The sequence below is a fragment of the Hakea prostrata genome, chromosome 6 (genome assembly GCF_041222555.1).
Source record: "Hakea prostrata isolate BN-2017 chromosome 6, UWA_Hpros_2, whole genome shotgun sequence".
Classification (NCBI taxonomy): Eukaryota; Viridiplantae; Streptophyta; class Magnoliopsida; order Proteales; family Proteaceae; genus Hakea; species Hakea prostrata.
In genome coordinates, this window is record NC_142605.1 from 30,507,764 (window position 1) to 30,528,130 (window position 20,367).

A 20,367-nucleotide genomic window follows, 5' to 3' on the forward strand; every position below is an offset into this window, starting at 1 on the left:
AAAAAGTATGAAAAGAACAACATAAGACAATGTAAGGCTTTAGCAATGTGACTGACAAAAATAAGATTTACTGAAAATTGTGGGACAAGTACACCAGAGGAAAGGTTCAAATTTGGTAAGAGAGCTATACTCCCATTACCAACTGTAGAAGACTTTTCACCATTAGCCATGACAATGGAAGTATGGTTAGGAAACTTAGAAAATTTTGAAAATGTGGATGAAATACCTGTGATATGTTCGGATGCCCCAAAATCTACAATCTAGGAATCCAAAGCATAAGACTTAGTAGGTATACTTGTTTGGGCAAGGTTAGAGGTAGATGTATTTTGACTCTTCTCTAACTGTTGTAGGCGCTTTAGGATTTGATTGAGGTCAACACTAGGAGACAAGTAACTTGTAGATGCCACCATAGTGGATCCTGATGAGTTATTAGTGGTATTTTCTCTACTGTGGATGCTGCCATATTAACATAGTTTTCTGCCCACTCAGGCTGGCTATGTTTGTCCCAACAACTATTTTCAGTATGATTTTGCTTGCCACAGTAAGAACACATCTGGTTTCCTTTGGATAAATTTGGAGGGGGAGTTCGACCTTCTCCCCTTCCTCTTCCTCTTCCTCGGCCATTGCCTCTTCCATGTGATGGATAAGAATCACGTCCACGGTCTGCAACCATTGCTGGATTCTCCTTGCTTCCATGAGTACTTTACTGTCCACTAATACATGATAACCTGTAGAAAGCATCACTTAAGGTAGGTACAATTTCAGATGTCAAAATTTTAACTTTTACCTGTCAAGAATTCTGGTTCCAAACCAGCCAGGAATTTTGAAACATAGAATTCAGCTCGTTGTGTCTTTAGGTTTCTAGATTGGTGGTAACAAGCTGATGTTGCTGCAATTCTTCCACTAATTCTTTAAATCCATTAAAATATTCCATCAACGAGCGACCATTCTGAGAGTAATTGAACATCTGATCATATAGGTCCTAAACACGCAAAATATTTTTTTTCTTGACCAAAGGAGTCGCATAAGACCTTCCATATCTACTTCGTTGTGTCATAAAACATAATGTTATTTGCAATAGTAGAATCAATGCTATTCCAAATCCATATCTTGACTACAATGTCTTCACGAATCCATGTTTCATTTGCGGAAACAGTGGCTGTATCATTTTCCTGAGCATGAATAAAGGCATACATTGCCTTTGCCTCAAGGAAATAATTTTTGGCTCCTTTGAACTTGATATTTGTAATTTGGAAGGGTACCTTCCTTGGACAGAACTTTCAAAGGGTTAGCCATTACGGAAGCTTATATCTCTAATTACTAACAGTACTAACAGCTACGGACATAGATTACTTAATTGTCTCTTGAAATTTCATTCATGTCAACATTACACCCTCAGTTGCAGCTTAAGGCTGCTGCAGCCACACACGGTTTACACACACACACCCACATAAAAAAAAAAAGCCAGTAAATGATGGAACTCAGATGGCCACGACCTTAATAGAATTGCTCTAATACCATATAACAATCCAGAACCTCTACTGAGGTGTAGCTGAAGGCCAGAAACTGAATGAAAAGAAGCTGAAGAAAAGAGGAGAAATGAGAAGACGCAAGGGGGTAGAGACCAATTCCAGTAACCTGCGTCTCTACCCCTAAAGCTGTATTTATAGATGAATATTTCACAGCCCTACTCACTAATTCAAATTACATTCCAAATTTTTTATTAAAATGGCTTTCTAATATTCTAAAAATAGTTCCCTAAAAGGAAAGATAATATCCAACTGAATCTACTAGGAAGTTAGTTATTTCCTAATTTTGTAGAACACTCAAAACTTTCCAATTCTGTAACAACTTTTCCTCCAAGCCAGTACTTTCTATTTTGAGACAGCTTGCACTCCATGTTTCTACGATTTTGTTTTTAGAACACCAACTCATCAAGACTTGCTCCCCTAGCTTCTACTTGGCTATCGCAACAGTACTCAATGAACAATTCATTCTTATGCTTTCTCAGCAGCACCACTACGATTCATTGAAAATATATCCTTGCATACTATCTCAATATTTGCTGCTTGTGGATGAATTCTTTATTCAAGATCAGTTGAGCATCTTTGTTCTGCAGGAACTTGTTCTTTCATAGAGCTGCTTGGCTTGGTGTCTTGGTTTTCTTCACATGTGATCTTATTAAATATGAAAACAATCTTCTTGCAGGCCACATGAGTCAGAACTCTTTGCCAAGTCAGCACAAACTGCATATGAACAGTTTCGGGATAAGGCAGCTTTTTCAAGATCAATGGGAGTATGTATATTCATAAATCTTGAAGTTATAATGTTACTTTGCCCGATCATTTCATGGAAGTTCATGTGCTGATATGTCTAGGTAGATCAAATGGAAAAGGTTGCACAAGGAAGAGTTTGGACTGGCAAGGATGCAGCTTCCCGAGGTTTGGTTGATGCTATTGGTGGCTTTTCCCGTGCTGTTGCCATAGCAAAACACAAGGCCGGCATACCTCAGGACAGACAGGTTTGTTGCTGAAACTCCATGCATTCTTCTGCCACCCCCACCCCCCAAAAAAAGAAAGAGAAGAACCCTAAAAGAGAAGAATGAAAGGAGAAAAATAAAGTGAGGGAGAAGGTAATGCATAAAAGGAGATTTTTCCACTGACAAAATTAAAGGGATTAATGAAAGAGGCAAGAAAACTAAGCTGTTTAGAATAATTATGAGCACAAGAAGCAGAAGAAAATGGCAAATGAATATGGAAGGATTGTGGTTCTGACTACAGAAGTACAGGACTTCTCAACATCGATGTAAAGGCTCTTTTCTGGAAAGGACTACTCAACCTTCTTGGAGTTGTGAAAATGGGGAAACATATACTACACTCCCTTTGAAATCACAGGATATACCTTCTGCATCCATGGACTTAGGGAACAACCACCAAATTTCAATTAACCTTAGATTGGATATGACTTCTCCGAGTTTATCTTTGTTATGAGGATGCTATACCAAACATGTAGTAATTAAATGAGAATCAGGTAAATCTGCTAGGCTTCATTCCTTAACCAGGAGCATTGGATATCATCTGTTAAATCCTGTGAGTAACTGACAATAAGATCTAGTAATTTGTTTTCCTAAACATCCATTTATATTCCATTGGATGGCATGGGTAGAAGATGCACATCCATCAACTGAGGCAGTACAAGCTACAAATCAAAGACACTGGTATGGAGAGAAAGATATGGCTGTTCAGTCACCACTCATTCTCAAGAAGGATTCTTGTTGAAATACAATGTTTGGCAGAATGGCTTATTGATCCATGATCTCAAGCCCTTTATTTATAATAAAGTGGAAAATAGACTATTACAAGGAATAGAAGTTTACATGAATGCAAACTCTAATTTAATTCCTATACAAACTCTTATTAGACTCCTAATAGAATCCAACACTCCCCCTCAAGTTGAGGCATGGATATCACACATGTCCAACTTGACAAAAAAAGTATAAAACATTTGTCCAGGTAAACATCTGCAATTTGATCTTCAAACTTATAGATTACGTCTGCCTTATAGACTTCCATTTGATTTGTCCTCATCTTTACTGCAACTTTATGTCTCCAAGGAAGAACGCCCAAGTAAAGAAGTAGAATCTTCAAATGTTCACAAATTTGAGGGAAAATATATTTTTGGTGTAACAATAGCTAGGGTAAAACAGCCAAAGTGAAAGTTTTGATTTGTAGCAATGTTAGATCTTTAAAGGGAAAGTTTGCCGAGGGACAATCTCCAAAGGTAGGGGAAAATTTGTCAAAATAAGTGACAATCTCCAAAGGTAATAGAGATCAAGTTCTGCAAAGGTCAAACGACAAGTCTTTTGCAAGGTTAGATCTCTGAAGGGAAGATGTCAAGTTAAGGGGCAAATCTCCAGGGTTAACAGAGATCAAGTTCTACACAGTCAAAAAGATAGATCTATAGCAATGTTAGATCTCCAAAGTGGAAGATTGCGAAGGTAAGGGACAAACTTTCAAAGGTAACAAAGATCAAATTTTGCATGAAAGGCTTTGAATTGTAGACATCTTCAATCTCCCCCTCACGTGTAGCGTTACACGTGGGAAGATAATAACAAAGGAAATTCCAATGGGGAAACTTGGAAAGGAAGAAATTGTAATGGTAAGATAAAAGTATCAGGAAAACAAATCTAGAGAAAATGACAAAATTTGAAAGGAGGTTGACCGAGCCTACGGTGCCACTAATGAAGGTCTGATATTACCGAATGGACCGGATTAGAAGATTTAGTCAAAGCATAAGTAGATCCTCCAATCGGCTCGAGCAAATAAAGTCCATTTACCACGACCAATCTCCTTCCCCTGATTCTGAAGTAGCTAGGTAGGAGTTGGTAGGGGTAGTAGAGGAAGCAGTGGTCGAGGCTGTACCGGCAGAGTAGAAGAGCGCATAATACGTCGCATGAGTAGCGAACTCCTCCTGCGAGAAACCAACGTCTGCAGAGGGTGTGGTGGAAAGCGTATCGGAAAGATTAGCCTTTTGTTTTCCCCTGTCTTTGTGCTCGTTTTTGCTCAAAATCAGCAGGCTTCCCATGTAGTTTCCAACAATTTTCCTTGGTATGATATGGTTTGTGACAAGTGCTCACACTTGACAATCTCCTTAGCCGGATCAGATTTAGTGCGAACATTTGTAAAGCTGATTTCTCCATAATAGGAGTATGAAGCATGACTAATCGACGACTTTCCTCACACTGAACAAGAGCATAAGACTGTTCTAGTGTAGGAAAGGGAGAACGACATAAGACTTGCACTCTGATTTGATCGTACTCTACGTTCAAACCTGCCAAGAAGTCATATATTCGAATCTTATCAATGTACTTCTTATATGTCGCCACATCATCTGGATTAGTGGGGTGATAATCCGCATAATGATCCAACTCTTGCCAAAGAGATCGCAACTCAGCATGAAGCTTCTTTCGTAGCTCATAAATCTGTGCATCATTCCCCAACTGTCCATATGTTTCAGTAGTAGCCTTCCAGATTTGGGCTGCAGTATCAAGTAATAGGTAACCCCGGGCAATATTTGGATGCATGGAATTCAAAAGGAATGACTTAATAAGAGAGTCGTTTGATATCCATTTATCCTGTAAAACACCTGCAGTGGTGGGTTTGATAGTAGTGCCCGTAATGTATCCAACTAGTCCTCTTCCAGCAATAGTCAGGTAAGCAGATCGAGACCAGATCAAGTAATTTGTGCCGTCAAATCTTACCGAAAGAGAATGAAAAGTGGAAAAATATTCGGATCCAGTGGGAGCAGTAGTATCATCAAAAGTTGTCATGTTGACAAAATTATCTGCAGTTCTTCAGTCTTCACCCTTTTGAAGTAACTGAAATGTCGCAGAATGCAATAGCCAAACAACCCAAACAGATCTACCTCTTTTTTTTTTTTTTTTCTTTTTCAGTAATGACAAATATGTCCTTGAAAAAACGGAATTTGCAAATAAATCTCAGAACTTATACAAATTTACATATAAGTCCCTGTAAAGCAAATTTACCAAAATAACTCAAAACTTGAATTCAAAACTTAAATTCAAAAATTGAATTCAAAAATCAAATTCAAACCATAACAGATCCGTTATGGTCTTTCACAGGCTTAAGGAGAACAGCCCCAGTCGAAGAACCTTAATAGCAGAACCCCAATTGAAGGTTTCAGATGACTAACCAAGCTTCAGAATCGCAAGCTTCAGATGAAGAATCAGACAGAAAAAATTGCAGGAGTTGAAGCCGAAGTTGTTGCAGAAGCAGCGGAAGTTGTTGATTTCTTTTTCTCTTCTTCTTTCCTCTGTTTTCTGTTCTTATTCATTGAATCGAGACGGAACAGAATCGTCTTCTTCTTTCTTTTTTTCTTTTTTTTTTTTTCTGTTTCAGTTGGCGACCAAGATGGTACTGAAAAACTGCCTAGAATTGAAGATTGGCGATGGGTTTGAAAAAAAATCAGAAGAAGAAGAAGGTAGGTCGCTTCCCAAATCGAATTTAGGCTCTGATGCCATGTTGAAATACAATGTTTGGCAAAATGGCTTATTGATCCATGATCTCAAGCCCTTTATTTATAATAAAGTGGAAAGTAGACTATTACAAGGAATAGAAGTTTACATGAATGCAAACTCTAATTTAATTCCTATACAAACTCTTATTAGACTCCTAATAGAATCCAACAATTCTCTATGACATAAAGGGACTTAAGTTCTTGGTGGAGTTCAGTTCCTAAGTTATGAGTTGAACTTGCGTCACTATCAGAAATTAAAATACACCTGTTTACATGAAAAATTGAGGATTTTGGACCTTGGACCAATTGGTCTTGCAGGAATTCTCCTTAGTTGAAAGTACTTTGATCATCATTCAATTTTCAAATCCTTTCTCTGAAAATTTATCTGGAGCCCCTAATTTCCCCCAATGATTTGATGTTTCATTTAATAGTTGGCCTTTATTCAATTTGGAGTTTGTGGAGAACTCTTTGTCATAGTCTCCTACAATGACTTTTAGGATATGGATAGAGAACGGAGAATGTCATTATCGGTCCTAGTAATTACCTATGTGACGTTACGTTGATACTGTTTCTTACCACATCTGCTGGAGAAAAGTAACATATATTAATGTACAGCTCAAACATTGATTATGATACTCTCTGTTATAGTTAAATGTACTTTTCTGGCCATCTTCACTTGAAATAAAGAAGCTGTCATGAGTAAAGACTATCTTTACATTAGCAAGATGAATCTTTAACATTAATTACAAAGTCTTGACCCATCAGATTCATTTCTAGTATTTATATGGCTCATCATTTTTCGATTAACTTATTCCCATAAATGGTTTTATTAAAGATGTCTGCATATGGATTCATTCAATACAAGGGCTGCTTCTATTTCCCTTCTGATGTCTGTCTGTTGTGCTAGGTTTCACTGGTTGAGCTGTCAAGTCCCTCACCTACTTTGCCAGATATGTTGGGTGGAATCGGGAATTCTTTACTTCATGTGGATATGACTATGAAAGAATTGTTGCAAGAATTGACTCTTTCTGATGGAGTCCAAGCCAGAATGGATGGAATTATCTTTGAAAGATTAGAAGAAGCTTCTTTTTCCAATCCCATTTTTTCTTTCATAAAGGATTACCATGTCTAGTCATTGACATGAAATAGGCTATAACCTTTGTTACAGACATCTGTTTTTCCTAGTGCATGGTTAACCCTGGATTTTATAAACAACAGGAGGCTTATCAGTGTAATACAAATAAACAGGTGAGCTATCCCATGGATTTCAAGAATTTTCTTTGTTCCAGGTGCCTATGAAAGCAGAAACAGTATTCCCTTGAACATTTTGCCTTTGGGTATTTGTACATAGCATTTCCTAAAGAAGAAAGCAGAACTGACATGCTGTTGGAATGTAGTTGTTTCTGGGATTGGATTTCACATGTTTCAAGAATTCAAAAGTTTCTCCCAGGAGCTTCGTACCTTCAATATTTGGCATAAGGTAATGTACCCCGATCAATATTAAATTGCATCAGAGCCAAGGGCCATGCGGTCCATACTTCACAACAAAAACATGTATTAGCCAGTTTGTGTGCCAAATGTCAATTAATTTCAGGACACAGTTTTCCTTCCTTCAGCATGGATGAAAAGTCTTAAGACTTTGGGTGCTTCCTTTTCTGTGGATGGATGAAGGCTCTCAGGTTTTGTCGCTGTAAAATTGAGTCCTTTAATTTCTTCTGTTGTTCTTTTATAGACTATATTTCTTATGCTGCTCCTAAATCCGGTAATTTCTTATGATGTTCTTAAACCAACTCCTTTGTTTCTTCTTCTGCCCTTAAAAGTTGAGTTGGTTACTGAAACTAATTTTGGCCTCTTGATGAAGGAAATGAGAGCTCGCAAAAATTCAAAAAGGGCTCTTCCAATGAGCGTTCAATGAGTTATAGTATTTAGTCATGTGTAATATTCTAATTCAAGGACTAGGATAAATCCAGTGAATGTCTTTGGATTATAATATTATATGTTATTGAATCCAATACTTTATTGGTATTCATTGGGACATCCTTTCCAAGGGGAGGAGCCAAGTACATAATTTGTTTTTCCAAAGTGTCAAAACCCTCAGCCAGCAGGCTAAATGGGTAATTGAATGCTCATTAAATTAAGAGTAATTTACATATAATTACATTTACTATCGCTAAGAAAAAGTCAATTACAAATGGACCTCTAATGAAATGTGGAGATATTTCACGACTGGAGCAGCCAAGGAGATTTTTCACCTACATTTCAATGTTTTCAAGCGATAAAATGAACTTTTTAAATGGGCCTTTAGCCGAGGCGTAAGGGTGTGCTTTTGTTTTGTTTTTTCTTTTCCCTCTTGGGGGTGGGGGGTGGGGTGGGGTGGGGGTGGAATTGACAGTGCTATGCCGTAGGGTAACCCTATTATTATGTGACCACTAAGTTATTCAATTTATATCAGATCCCATGAAGATGGCAAGGGAGAGGGAAAATAAAAAGGAAATATTTGTGCGAGATATAAATCATGAAAATACAACAATGTTGTATGTAGAGATTTTTATTCAAGGATTTTTTTTTTTTTTTGAATCTAAAGAATTTATACATAGGGTGGGGGGAATATTACTAATATAGGTGCCACCGGATGGATGCAAACCCAGGACCTCCCCGTGGGAAGTTGGGCTTTTAAGTGCTCTACTAATCCACCATTGGCATTCAAGGATATTATTGTATTTTAAAAAGTTTAACTTGCTTGCATCAGCATTTGATTTTGATTTTCTAATAGTAAGTCATGACAGTGATATATTTTTCTCATGTTTGATTGATAAATTGAATAACTCACCGGGTAGATCACTATAAGGGGTACCTTGGTGGGTGGCATTGAAAATTCCCCCTTTTTTCTTTTCCGTTTGATGAATTACTTTTATAGGCTTGGGTGAAGTTTTCTCACCTAGTTGTGGATAGATAAACCAAGGTGCAAAGTTTTGGCGACAAACCGTCGACATTTCGGCCAAAAGTTCTCGACATTTCAACCTCCGATGTAGCTTACCACAAGGGAGTTTAGTTGAAGGAGAAATTCCAATATCCATTCTTTGGTACAGAAAATTCCCTCTAGCCTAGAAATCCATTGTTGCAGATTTCTCATTCTCTTTGAATCAACACCAACAGCACCAAGTGGGTCTCTCTTCGAACACACTCAAGGTCTCTCAGTGGTGGAATACGACCCAAACCTATGTCAAGAATGCCAGTAAGAAGGGAAACTAGATCGTTCTTTCCCGTCAATTGACCAATGAAGGCTAGTCGATGGGCAAATCCTTAAAGAGATCCTAAATTTCAGAGTTAGTGGCAAAAGCCACCTGGAACTGGGTGGAATAGCTATGGTTCTCATAGCATCACATAGCATATGATGTAGCGCCGACTTGATGCGAATCGTGGTTCCAGCAAGGGTTTTCATCTCCTTCTCTCGATTGTGGTCTTCTACTGTTGCTGTTGCCTCTCTTTTAGTCTTTTTCCATATTTTTACTGTTGTTATTGTCCCCAACCAAGAGACAACAATGTAGAGGGATACTTGGTCTTCATCTCATCTCTACAACTATGATATGAAAAGCCCTTCACTTCTATCTTCATCTTTATATTTTCCTCTCCTCTTCATTTGGGTTTATGTTGTCTGCTATTCTGAAGAAACCTTAAAGGTTTGAAACACAGAGATTCACATTTCACAGGTTCAATGATTTTCGGACGATATTGATTAATCTTGTTTTTGAGCATTTTTCCATTCGTCATTCACCAAACCGGCGAAATTTTGACATGTTTCGGGCGAAAATGGCCGAAATGTTTTTCATCATACGACCAATTGGGTTGATCGAGTGATTCGCATTACAAGTGGCCAGCTGTTTTCACTGCTGTCAGCCTGTCACAAATGGGACCCAGAGCAATCGAGTTATAAGTTATAACTTTTAATTGGCAACTGTCTTTCGCGAAACGATTCGCATTTCCCAGTGCCCCCAAAGCTCTGGCGAACTGACTCACCAGGTCACCGACATGAAGGAGATAAAAACAATGATACAAATTATACAATGTGAGGAGACCTTGTATAAATCGGTTTTTCCAACTGTCAGATTAGCATCTCTCTTAGAAAATCCTTCAATATGAGTAATCCAACGACGCGCAGATGCTGTGTTTTGGTATAGTTACTTGCTGGCTTCCTCACACTTTAATTTCCACTCTGCTCCCTTTCCCTTCTTCCACGAAAAATAAAATCTGAATTCTGCAAATGAACTAGCTCGATCGACTCAAGAGTGAAAGAATGGCCGGTGCTGTTCGAGTTGGTCGATCGAGCATTGGCGGTGGAGGATTCCTAAATGTGACGGCCGGAGTCGGAAATGGAGGACTTCGGAGCTTCTTGTCTTACCGGATTTTCGTCTCTGCTATCTTCACTCTTCTCTTCCTCGCTACGCTTTCTATTATCTTAACGACCAGTCCATCCGAGTCTGCTCAAGATTCAGTAAGTTCCGTTTTGGAATTATTAATGAAATGTCTTCTTAAATCTAAAGTAGTTGTTATTAATGACAGTGACAATAATTGAATTTTAAATTTGGAATTTTGGAGAACAGATTCTACCGAATACAGAACCTCAGGTAAATGGCTACATTCGTAGAACATATCTTGCACTGAAGTCGGATCCACTGAAGACTAGGGTCGACTTGATATACAAGCAAGCCAACGATCACATCAGCCTCGTTAATGCTTATGCTGCTTATGCTCGCAAGCTTAAACTCGAGAACTCAAAACAACTCCGGATTTTCGAATCTCTGACTCGGAATTTCTCTGATGTTATTTCGCGTTCTTCCTACCGACTTGCCTTGGTAGAAAACGATGGTGCTATCGACGAAGATGCACTTCGGCAGTTCGAGAAGGAGGTGAAAGAGAGGATTAAGTTGGCTCGCTTGCTTATTTCTGAGGCTAAGGAATCGTTTGATAACCAGCTTAAGATCCAGAAGCTTAAAGATACAATTTTTGCCGTCAATGAACAGTTGGCGAAAGCGAAGAAGCAGGGAGCCTTCTCTAGTCTTATTGCTGCTAAGTCTATTCCTAAGGCCTTGCATTGTCTGGCCATGAGGCTTGTAGAGGAACGCATTGCCCACCCGGAAAAATATGTCGAGAATGAGTTCAAACCGGAATTTGAAGATCCCAGTCTCTACCACTATGCTATCTTCTCCGACAATGTAATTGCTGCCTCGGTTGTGGTGAATTCTGCTGCTAAAAATGCGGATGAACCATGGAAGCATGTGTTCCATGTTGTTACCGATAGAATGAATCTCGCAGCGATGCAGGTTTGGTTCAAGAAGAGAGCTCCCGAAGGTGGTGCCCATGTTGAGGTGAAGGCAGTGGAAGATTACAAGTTTCTGAATTCATCTTATGTACCAGTCCTAAAGCAGCTTGAGTCTGCGAAGTTGCAGAGATTCTACTTTGAGAATCGGGCGGAGAATGCGACCAAGGATGCAAATAATTTGAAATTCAGAAACCCCAAGTACTTGTCAATGTTGAACCACCTTAGGTTTTATCTTCCTGAGATGTACCCGAAGTTGCATCGGATTCTGTTTCTTGACGATGACGTTGTGGTGCAGAAGGACTTGACAGGCTTGTGGAAGATTGATATGGATTCGAAGGTGAATGGAGCTGTTGAGACCTGCTTTGGGTCTTTCCACCGCTATGCCCAATACATGAACTTCTCTCACCCTCTCATCAGACAGAATTTCAATCCCAAGGCTTGTGCCTGGGCCTATGGCATGAACTTTTTTGACCTTGATGCTTGGAGGCGCGAGAAGTGCACGGAGCAGTATCATTACTGGCAGAACCTGGTGAGTAGGATCTCTGCTTGCCTCCATTTCAGTTACTTTATACTTATGCTCGATTATTTCATGCTAGCATTGTTAAGAACAGTTAATTTAGTTCTGAAGGTGGTCTTGTTTCCATGATAGAACGAGAACCGGACATTGTGGAAATTGGGAACACTTCCTCCAGGCCTTATCACATTCTACTCAACGACAAAGCCATTGGATAAATCATGGCATGTTCTTGGGCTTGGTTACAATCCAAGCATCAGCATGAATGAGATCAGCAATGCTGCAGTCATCCATTTCAATGGGAATATGAAGCCATGGCTTGACATTGCAATGAACCAGTTCCGACACCTGTGGACCAAATATGTAGACTATGAGATGGAGTTTGTGCAGATGTGCAATTTCGGGCTCTAGGCTAGTAGCTTCTCTCATGGACAGCAATGAGGTATGCTGAAAGTGGTTCAGATTGCAATACCTGTTTGGGCACTTGGCTAATCGGGTGGCAGCCTCTCATTAATTACAATATGTTTCTTAGTCTTCCATGGATGAAATATTATTCTACACCTTGTACTTTTTTAGTTGGAGTCGCCAGTTGTGAATTTTTGTACCTTAACCATCATAGTTCTCTATGCCCAATAGAAGTCCTTATCGTGTACCTTGTCTACTCATTTATTAGGGAATGACAAATGACCACATGTAGTAAATTTGTCCAAGGTACTTGAAACTTATATTGAAATTACTGATCTCAGAAAAAAAAAAAAAGATGTAATTGGGAAAAAGAAATTTTATTTTAAATGTATTTGTAATTTTTCTGTTTAGCTTTTTTGCTATTTACTTAAGCATTCTTGTGGGAAAAATTCACATGTTTGGTTTCTCTAATGCAGACAACAATAATGCGTTCTTAACTGCTGCCTTTCTGGAGAAGAAAGATGAATAATTGATCTGTATTTTCTAGATGTTGTAGTCTTGTAGATGGCTGGAACAAAGTGGAATGTGTTACTTAACCTGAAATCCATATTATAGGTTTTGAAATCCCATATTACCCCCCTACCCCCGGTTTTGTCTTCTGCAGTGCAAATTTATTATATTCTTCCAGTTATGGCTGGAGTTCTCTTCAGAGAGAGTTCCCTTACTGGGAAGATAATCAATAACCATGAAGGTTACTTTCCAAAAAAAAAAATAATAATAATCCTGAAGGTCCTAGGTTTCTTTTCCTCTTAAATTCTTTTGACTAAGTTCAATCTAATTAATGCAGCCTAGTTCTGAAATTTAGTCTTATTTTGCTAGTATTTACTTTTGGCTTTTGTTTAAGCATTTTTATTTGTAGTGTTCTCAATTATAATGCCTGTAGGTATGCATGAGATTTATGTCTTAAGTTTTGATTTAGATTAGGATGCTTGACAGGTAGATATAGTTTGTTTTGAGTCTGTTTGAGTTAGTTGGTATAAGAGAGTGATTAATAGATGTTTCGAAGGGTAAGCGTAGTGTTTTGACTCCACTATGCTAATGTTAGTGGTTAGTTAGTTTATAAAAATTGTTGTAAGGATTTGATTTTTAGCAGTTTTCTACTTTTGGGGCTGATACAATAGTGTAATTCACACGATAGATTGTAGAATTTTGTTAGTGAACTTGTGTGAGCTCTTCTCCCCTATGCTGGCCCCATCTTTTCAGCAAGACCGCTCACAGTATTGTACATGGGTAATGTTCAAAATCCCATATTCTCTCTTTTTATTCTTCTTTACATTAGTCTTTTCTCCTTTCCCTGTCATAAGCTATTTGAATATTAAGACCAGCTAGCTCTTAACATATGGTTTCTCCTAAAAATCTCCTCAAGGCTGGGCTTGTCTGAGTGTGACAACCATTCAAATCCTTGGTTGCGCAGGTATCTATGTATACCTTTGTTGTCAAGACAGATTTTTTTTTTAATAGAATATAAGAGAACTACTGTTTTGTTCCTAATTGAAGGGTGAAGTGAGAATATCATCTCCCAGTACATGTTATAGACATTGTCTTAAGACAGCTGAGATCATTGTTAAGTCTGTTGTGTTGTTTCATCGAATTTTAAATTTTTTCCTACTTTGATGGTGCTAGATGTTTACTTCCTTCTCTCAGACATTTCATTTCTGAACTATCAAAGCCAACTGATCAAATCCTTGGTTGGTTGTCTGAGTTTCATGGTTGAAGGTGCTATATAGAATGGTGTTTGCTAGATGCATACTTTTTTCTTTCCAACATTTCACTGCATTTAGTATTTGTATTATTGTATAGTGGAAGTCTATTTTTAATCATGGAGGGAACTTATAACTTATTTGTGTACCAAGAAACCCTTCCACATGCAACAAAGATTTACTTTAGGGGGGTTGCCAAAAGAGGAGCAGTCAAAATCATCAAACATCATGCCTAGAAAACTGCAATCAGAGGACATGAGAGAGGTCAAACAAAACAAAAAACTACTCGTCTCTGAGGAGTGCTGGGGCATTGAGCCTCTTAGTGATTTTTTTTGGCCAAAACAGCCTCTTAGTGATTATTAGTCCTTTTATGAGTTGGTGGGAATGTTTTTTAGTGGTTATCCAATTATGTTCTACAGTTTGTTGGAAGTGTTTGAAGGTACCAGGTTCTTATTTTTTGAGCGTCATATACATATGTAGCCCTCATCATTGTAGTTAAGATGTTACTTGTGAAAGTGTGTGGCTGAGCTCTTCTCCCTTGCTCCCCTCTCCTCTCTTCTTTTGATATTACTAATGAGTGTTGACAACATTATTCATGAGTATGTTTGCAATCCCAAAACAGTCATATTCTTCTCTTCTTCTTCTTTATTATTCTCTCTTTCTTTGTCCATCATATTATTCTCACTTTATTTGTCCATCAAAACTGGCAAACTCTTTACCCCTGGTTTATCAGAAAATCTTCTTGTAGTATGATCAGTTATGAATCTGAAGATATGTAATATGGTAGGGTGCCTTCCCATTGTTCACTCTACGTTATACCTCACAGCCCTTTTTTCCATTGTTCTCTTTCCCTTCTTCCTCAGTCTGTCTTTCTTTACCAAGCATTTGTTATGGTTCTAGGATTGTTTATACATTCAATCTTTGGTTCTTTTTTCTATTATTAGGATTTGCTGGCTGCATATTTGATGGCATTTTTTTTCAGAAGATCTCACAAGCTTTAGGCAAAGGTGTGATTGAAATTGTTCACTTCTGCCATGTAAATGAAATTAGGATGCCTCATCTAGATTTTGGGTATCCGATATTGGAGAAAAGAATCTTAGGGTTCTTTATTGATTCAAAAGTGCCAATAATCCATGGGATTTACAGATATTGAATTTAGCATATTAACAAGATAACAAGTATCAGGAATGGATGAGAAAGATCTAGTGGATGGCTACCCTCATCTATGAAGGAGTAGGACATCCTTGAATATTTGTAGACGCATGGACATACTAAAGAGGCTCAACATCTGCCATTGCCTTACACGGTTACACCATGTATGGTTGTTGATACTTGGAATATGGTTTACCAGGTACTCGTTACAGACATGATTATCCCAGTACTGCTCTCTATTCTGTAGAAAGCTGCTAAGACAACTCGTTGATTGCCATTGTTGTCGTCCATAACGTTGTTGATTTCATCTTTATATGCAGGTGGGAGGTGTTTGGTCCCTGTAAGTGGACAAGAGTTGCTTGCTTCTACACCAACCTGTTCTAATTCAGGAAGATACGTTGGAAGTCAGATTAAGTAGAAACGGTTTTTTTGGGGAATTGGTAGCTTTTTATTAGGGTAGGGACTATTATATATACTACAATAAGTTGCTGTCATACCTGTGACTTCTTTACTAAGAGAAGATGTTGTTATTGTCGACTCAACAACCCATTGATGGTAAAGACATAATTTGAATTATTGAGATTGCATTGGCTATGGCCGTTGTCAATGTACATGTCATATCAATGTTACCTAAGTAGGGGAGGGCAAAATGGTCCGATCTGTGGGTACCGGCACCGCTGCACCAGTATCGGTTGCTCCTCTACCACTCGGTGCCAAATGGCTATACTTTTTTTCTGGTTGTAGCAGGTTGAACCTGTTAATTCACTTGCTCCATTGTTTACATGGCGCTCGTAGTGACGAGGATCCTTGTCTGGAATGGAATAAAATGGAGAGGATTTGAGGCTGTTTGGGGAACACTAGATCATGCTGACACTCCTGAGTAGAACTTTTAGATGAAATGGGTTCCTACCATTCTCTAAATTTTCCTGGTGAAGGTTGGTCTCCAACATGAGAGTCTGCTTCTAATACAATGGCAACAAAGGCTTAAACATCAAGGAAGTCTTAGATTCGAACTTTTGTCCCTCGGTACCTTATCTTACCCCTTTACCATTCCTAGTTGGAATTCTCTACTCCTCAAGATAGAAATTTGTGCTCCTCACATTTCTCTGCCAAACATTAGTAGGGGGCTCTCCCTTGCATCATTTTGTCGGGGCCTTTTAATGTGTGTTGGAGATATGTGAGAAATACATACCTTTACCATTATGAGGGTAGGCATCTCTCAACTCTGATAAGATGAATCAAAGGTGAGACTCTAATGGATCTAATGGATCATTCTCTTTCTACGTTGGAGAGGCGTGAAGGGGCGTAGATGACCTGGACTCTCTCATCCCTACTTGATAGAGGCCCATATGAAGAAATAAAAAAGAAGAAGAAGAAGAGAGAGAGAATGCAAAATGGCAGCCGTCAGATTATTCGATATCTTGAACATCCCTCCCCCAAAGGCAAGAACAGAGAAAACGTGTAGAAACAAAACGGGATTATCCGTTGGAGGATAAGCTTAATCCATTGGTTAGTTCGGAAATGGCTGTCGTGGCGCCACCAGCCTCAGCCCGTCATCGCCGCCATCAACCACCGCTCTGCAAAATTTTCAAGAACACAGTTAGGGTTACCTCTGCTAATTCTCTGCGTTTCTTGTCCCCTCGAACAAGAGCTTCTCTATCTTTAACTTCAGCTGAAACCCATCAGAGCCGCTGCGAGTCTCTGGCGACCCGCCTACTTGATCCATTAGACCATCAATCTGACTTCTCTGAACAGATAAACGAGCTCTGCCGATCCGGAAACCTCTTCGAGGCTTTGCTTCTTCTGCAGAGATACAACAACGATGACACCATCAGCTTGGAACAGCGAGTTGACTGCATTGGTACTCTGTTACAGGCCTGCGGCCAAAGGAAGGACATCGAGGCTGGACGTAGAGTTCACGAGATGGTGCAAGGTAATAAACAATTCAAAAACCACTTCGTTCTCAGTACTCGTCTCATTACAATGTACTCTATGTGCGGATGTCCGAAGGAATCTCGCATCGTTTTTGATCAATCGCACCAGAGGAACCTGTTTCAGTGGAACGCGCTTATCAGTGGTTACTCAAGGAATGAGTTATGGGTTGATGCATTAGCTGTATTCTGTGAATTACTCACAGTTACCATTTTTAGACCAGATCATTTTACCTTTCCATGCGTTCTCAAGGCCTGCACTGGGCTTACCTACTTGAAATTGGGGCAGTCCATCCATGGCATGGCAGTGAAGATGGATATGAGTTCAGATACATTTGTGGGCAATGCTTTGATCTCCATGTATGGTAGGTGTAGAGTTTTAGAAGAGGCGGTTAAAGTGTTTAGGAGTGTGCCTGTGAGGAGCTTGGTTTCTTGGAACACCATGATGTCTGTGTTTTCAGAAAATGGGTTAGCAGGAGAAAGTTTTAATTTGTTGAGGGAGATGATGGTGTTTGAGGAGGATTTGAAACCAGATGATGCAACAATTGTTACGGCATTGCCTGTGTGTGCAGTGGAAGGAGATGTAGAAATGGGTAGAGTGATTCATGGCTTGGCTGAGAGATTGGGCATAACTCAGGAAATTAATGTGAACAATGCCTTGATTGACATGTATACCAAATGTGGGTACGTAGCTGATGCCTGTATAATATTTGAAAAGAAGGAAAAAAATGTTGTTTCTTGGAACTCCATGATTGCGGCATATTCTAGAGAAGGAGATGTTATCGGAACCTTTAATCTTCTACGCCGAATGCAAATGGAAGAGGAGGTAGGTGCAACTAGACCAGATGTCGTCACAATCTTGAATGTGTTGCCAGCTTGTTTAGAGCTTTCAGACTTGCCAAGCTTGAAGGAGCTTCATGGCTATGCTATTAGAAATTGTTTTCACTTTGATGATTTGGTGGCCAGTGCTCTCCTTGCTGCGTATGCTAAATGCGGTTCACTTCACACTGCAAATGACGTCTTTTACAGTCTGCCCATAAAAACAGTTGGTTCTTGGAATGCAATCATTGGTGGGTATGCACAGAATGGAGATCCAAGTATGGCAATTAATTTATTCCTCAAAATGATGCATTCTGGTCTGGAGCCTGATCATTTTAGCATCGGTAGTCTACTTCTAGCTTGTGCCAACATGAATTCTTTGAAGTATGGCAGAACAATTCATGGTTTTATACTGCGGCATGGGCTGGAAACAGACACATATATAGGAATTTCCTTGATTTCACTTTACATTGGATGTGGCAGAACATTGTCTGCACGTGATCTGTTTGACAGGATGACGGAGAGAAGTTTAGTAGCTTGGAACTCAATGATCTGTGGGTACTCACAGAATGAGCACCCTGATGAAGCTCTTGTTCTCTTTCGGCAGATGCTGCATGAAGGGATCCATCCATATGAGATTGCAATAACAAGCATTTTGGAGGCCTGTGCACAGTTATCAGCTTTGCGGCTGGGAAAAGAGATCCATTGCTTTGCTTTGAAAGAGGACCTCACTGCAGACCCTTATGTTGGAAGTTCAATCCTAGACATGTATGCAAAGAGTGGTTTCATCGATCAATCACGGAAGGTGTTTGACAGGTTGAGGGAGAAAGATGTGGTATCATGGACTGTTCAAATCGCAGGGTATGGAATAAATGGATGCGGAGAAGAGGCTGTCAACTTATTTGAAAGGATGCAGAGAGAGGGATTGAAGCCAGATGGATACACATATGTTGGCATCTTAATGGCATGTAGCCATGCTGGGTTAGTTGAAATCGGTCTGAAGTACTTTGTACAGATGCAGAGTGAGTATAGAATAAAGCCGAGATTAGAGCATTACGCATGTGCAGTGGACATGCTAGGTCGAGCTGGCCGCTTAGCTGAAGCTGTCAGACTGATAGAGAGAATGGATGAGGAACCAGATGCTGGAATTTGGGCTGCATTGCTCAGTGCTTGTAGAATACACGGTGATTTGTCTTTGGGGATGGAAGTTGCTGATAAGTTGTTAGAGCTAGAACCAGACAAACCTGAAAACCACATCTTACTATCAAATTTGCTTGCTGGTTCAGGGAGGTGGGATGATGTGAGGAGTATTAGAGGGAGAATGAAGGATATGGGCCTGAGGAAGGATGTTGGCTGTAGTTGGATTGAAGTCAAAGGGAAAGTTTACAGCTTTGTAGTAGGTGATGATGCACGCCCTGCATTAGAAGAGATACGCAAAATGTGGAGGACACTAGAAAATAAGATAGTTGGACTTGGATATGTACCTGATATGAGTTCGGTGCTACATGCACTGAATGAACAAGAAAAAGCAGAGGTATTACGTGGTCATAGTGAGAAGTTGGCAATTTCTTTTGGGTTGTTGAATACTCCCAAAGGTGTGACTTTAAGAATCTGTAAGAACCTTCGCATTTGTGTGGATTGCCACAATGCAGCCAAGTTGGTGTCTATAGTGACTCAGAGGAATATAATTGTGAGAGATAATAAGAGGTTCCACCATTTCAGAGATGGGCTGTGTTCCTGTGGTGACTATTGGTAGCTGACTGAAGGGTGAAGTAGCTTCTCATGTTTGGTGCGGGATGGTTAAAATGCTTTAAATGTAAGAAATATATGGCATCTGACCATGCATTCTTTGAGTGATTCAAGGAACAGCATAAATTTCTTGCAGTGCATGTAGGCTGGTCCTGCTTCTCATTGTTCCCTCTTATATTTGAAGCTAAAGAATATCCAATAAAGGTGTTATTGTTTTTATTACACTCTCTTCCCATTTGGGCTGGATTCTCCTATGAGTTTGGCAAGACTGCATCAGTAAAAACATCTGCAAATGCAATAAAAAAGACATCCCATTGTTGTCAAAGCAGGACAGCAACATATTGTTGCATGGGTTGGATAGCCACACATCTGCAAGTGTGGATGGTAATCTTGAATCCTGTAGCTGCCCAGGCTTTTACTTTCAGAGAACAAGGTACAGAAGATCAAATGGAAGCCTAGCAGGAATTGCCTCTTTTAAATTGGTCTCTACTTGAGTCACACTAGTTCTTTCTTGAATTCATAATTTGCAAAATAGACTTCTAAAACTAGACCCAGGTCAGCTGATTCTCTACTGTCATGGAATCAGAGCTAATTGAGCCAAGTTGCAGTAGCAAAAATAAGTAAGCATGAGGAAGAAGCTGTAGCTCCTCCTGACCTGGGAGAAACAGAACAAAACACAAA

The 20,367-nt window shown here is 39.4% G+C and overlaps 3 protein-coding genes across 3 annotated transcripts in view; all 3 read left to right on the plus strand.

The window, feature by feature from the left end:
• LOC149013290 (serine protease SPPA, chloroplastic-like) overlaps positions 1-7,841 on the plus strand; it is a 50,500-nt gene extending 42,659 nt beyond the window's left edge. The window contains exons 11-13 of the mRNA XM_089158838.1: positions 2,209-2,296; positions 2,378-2,521; positions 6,944-7,841. Coding sequence (XP_089014964.1) covers positions 2,209-2,296; positions 2,378-2,521; positions 6,944-7,168 — 457 coding nt within the window. The 3' untranslated portion in view covers positions 7,169-7,841. The remainder of the gene's footprint in view (positions 1-2,208; positions 2,297-2,377; positions 2,522-6,943) is intronic.
• A 2,372-nt stretch (positions 7,842-10,213) lies between these two features.
• Positions 10,214-12,799, plus strand: LOC149013291 (putative galacturonosyltransferase 9). The gene is made up of 3 exons (XM_089159876.1): positions 10,214-10,528; positions 10,638-11,885; positions 12,006-12,799. Exons 1-3 carry the CDS (start codon positions 10,331-10,333, stop codon positions 12,279-12,281), a joined length of 1,722 nt encoding a protein of 573 aa, XP_089016002.1. The 5' UTR covers positions 10,214-10,330; the 3' UTR covers positions 12,282-12,799.
• Positions 12,800-16,449: 3,650 nt separating this feature from the next.
• LOC149013292 (Pentatricopeptide repeat (PPR) superfamily protein) lies at positions 16,450-20,151 on the plus strand. Its single transcript, XM_089159946.1, has one exon. It carries the CDS (start codon positions 16,709-16,711, stop codon positions 19,691-19,693), a length of 2,985 nt encoding a protein of 994 aa, XP_089016072.1. The 5' UTR covers positions 16,450-16,708; the 3' UTR covers positions 19,694-20,151.
• Positions 20,152-20,367: the final 216 nt, after the last annotated feature.

Bases quoted from the DNA above. Each gene is read 5' to 3' on its own strand.
- LOC149013291 (XM_089159876.1), top strand. From the start codon at position 10,331: ATGGCCGGTGCTGTTCGAGTTGGTCGATCGAGCATTGGCGGTGGAGGA. The intron at 10,529-10,637 runs GTAAGTTCCGTT...TTTGGAGAACAG, and splicing joins CCGAGTCTGCTCAAGATTCA to ATTCTACCGAATACAGAACC. The intron at 11,886-12,005 runs GTGAGTAGGATC...TTTCCATGATAG, and splicing joins ATCATTACTGGCAGAACCTG to AACGAGAACCGGACATTGTG.
- LOC149013292 (XM_089159946.1), top strand. From the start codon at position 16,709: ATGGCTGTCGTGGCGCCACCAGCCTCAGCCCGTCATCGCCGCCATCAA.